General features: G+C 56.7%; 1 protein-coding gene across 1 annotated transcript in view; it reads right to left on the reverse strand.

The window, feature by feature from the left end:
* Positions 1-826, reverse strand: part of TRPC3 (transient receptor potential cation channel, subfamily C, member 3) — an 81,336-nt gene extending 80,510 nt beyond the window's left edge. The window contains exon 1 of the mRNA XM_012650407.1: positions 551-826. Within this exon, the coding sequence (XP_012505861.1) occupies positions 551-762 (212 nt within the window). The 5' untranslated portion in view covers positions 763-826. The remainder of the gene's footprint in view (positions 1-550) is intronic.
* Positions 827-2,566: the final 1,740 nt, after the last annotated feature.

Here is a 2,566-nt window from a genome sequence, read left to right on the forward strand (position 1 = left end):
CTTCAGCCCACACCCTGTATCGCGCCCTGTGGCCTCCCTACTCCCCACCTCTGCCCCCGCCCGCCCGCCCGAGCGTCTGAGGGGACCCAAGTTCCCAGGGTGGTTTCAAGCCGGGACGCGGGGAGTTCCGGGATCAAGTGCGCGCCTGGGTCTGTGCACTTCTTGCCCTTCCCTGGTCTCCCCGGGGAAGCTCAGGGAACGCGGGGCTGGTTTCCAAGCCCCCATGGCAGTCGCGCGCGCGTCCTCGGCTCTGGGAGAGGGAGTGACTGGCTGCCGGGACGCCCGTCTGGCGTCGGCGCGCCCGTCTGCGGGCTGCTCCGCGCGCTCGAGCCAGGACAGAGCCCCCGCCGCTCAGTCAGCCCCCTCCAGCCCCTCCACGGAGCGAGCCCCTGGCCGAGGTCTGCGCCCTCGAAGTCACCGAATCTAACTGCCGGCCGTGCCGGGTGGCGCTCGGAGGTCCCGGCACGTCGCGGAGCGGCCCGAGGCGCGCCTTCCCGCCCCCGCCCGGCGCTGCCCCCCAGGCGCGGGCCGCGGCCCGGCCGGTACTCACAGGTCGGGCCCGGGGGAGAAGGGCGGCGGGCAGTAGCCGTGCGGCTCCCGCTGCCAGGGCGCTGAGCGCGGCTCCAGCCCCCCGTTGACGCCCCTCCAGCCCCGGCGGCGGCGCTGCGGCTCCGCGCCCTCGTCCTCGCCCTCGTCCTCTTCCTCCGGCGCGGGGAAGGTCACCCTCGCCTGCTCCTTGCACTTCCTGACCTTGGTGGACATCGCGCCCGCTGCGGTCCGAGCCTGGGGCCGCCGGCTGCCGGCCTGCCCCGCCGCCGCGGCCGCGTGGTCTCCGCGCGGCGCCCCTTCCCCGCCTCCCGCGGCTCCCGCAGTCCCGGGCAGCCCGGGGCGGGAAGGCGGGAGGAGAGAGCGGCGCGGCCCGCGACCGAGCAGTCAGAGGCGGGAGCCGAAGCCACGCAGCCGCCGCCGCCCACCATCAAACCGTGGGAGCAGCGGCGGCCGTGGCTGCGGGTCGGAAGCCCGGGGCCGAGCGGGGCGCTGGCGCTGGGAAAGGTTCTCCAGCCCCGCGGCGGCGGCGACGCCTCCTCCGTGCCGGTCTCCTGCCTCCGACAGCATCACTTACTAGGACAGCGTCGTTACTCCGGGAGAAGGAGAGGGAGGGAGGGTGGGGGAGGGAGAGGAGGGGGAGAATCAATTCCTTATCAGACAGAGCTGGAGAGCAAATCAGACCGGCAGGTGGGGAGTAAAGAAATCGGAGAAACTTCCCCTCCTGGCTGTCCTTTTTCTCTTCCAGAGATCTAGAGCCCTCCTGCATCTACAGATAACAAGTTTCCTGAGGAAGGGAAAAGGGAATCCACTGGCTTGTTAATCTTCCAGCAGTCGTATTGACTCCATTCAGCTCTCCAGTTTTGTTCAAAAAGCATCATTTGTTCGTTGTGTTACTCCCTGTAAGCCTTAGTTGAACCTGCAGAGGGTTAAGTACACTTCCCTGCGTGCCTTCATACCCGGAATGGTAATGTTTTAGACGTGCATGATGCTTCAGTTCCTTTAATGAATTTCGAAAGCATCTCACAAGATTTATATACTTTCCAAGAAGGATTTCTCAGCAAAATTTTAAAGTCTCCTTTTTAAAACTCGAAAAAAAAAAAAAAAGCATTTTAAAATCCAAGAGCAGTCATTCTTCTGGGAGGAAAGAGTTGCAGAATTTTCGTCAGCAGGAATCTTAGAGATCAAGGAATCTATCCTTTTAGAAATAAGAAAGCCTAGGCCTAGAGAGACTGAGCAAACTACTCAAGGTAGGTGGTAGTGAGAAATCTCAGATTGGATACAGGAGAGTGTATTCCCCAAGACTTTCTGTTTCCTCAACAAGGCAGCTTCCCAGCAAGTCCAACTTGGAAGAATCGCAAAAATACCAGACATGCTATGAGGAGATAAAATAAAATTTATTTATTTTTAACCGCATCCAATTATACTGTACTTTTTGGAGGAACAATTCTTCCCAAATGTAAGCAAGACACAAGTAAGAAAATGTAGCACCTTTGAATTTAATTCTTAAAAAGTAAATAAAATACTGGGTATTTTATTAAATTGACAATAAGTCTATATGTTTAGGGAAGCAATGATATTTATTCATGTGATACAGGAAAATCAAAAAACAAGTAAATATTGTCTAGTGCTTTATAGTTGGAAGTTCCTTTCACTTGCTGGCACGCATCGGTGTTAAAATTTTCACAACGGAAGTTACCAGACCTCTTACATTCCATCTCTGACGTATCTCTAAAGCAGGACTGCCCTTCTCCATCCCGTGCTACCACCTCAGGTCAGGTTTCCACAGTCCTCCCTGCCATCCAGTCTTTCTGCAACCCACTTCTCATACCATTTCATTCTCCACACTACTGGAGAGATCACGCTCAAAGCAAGTCTGATCATGACGTTTCTCAATAAAAATCTCTGGTGGCTTCCCAGTGCTTTCAGGTTAAAATCCAAATTTGGCAAAGCCAGCCCTTCATTGACCCCAATTCTTCAGTCTGTCCTCCCACCCTCTCTCATACACATCCTAACTCCA

Source organism: Propithecus coquereli, unplaced genomic scaffold (assembly GCF_000956105.1).
Source record: "Propithecus coquereli isolate 6110/MARCELLA unplaced genomic scaffold, Pcoq_1.0 Scaffold323, whole genome shotgun sequence".
NCBI lineage: Eukaryota > Metazoa > Chordata > Mammalia > Primates > Indriidae > Propithecus > Propithecus coquereli.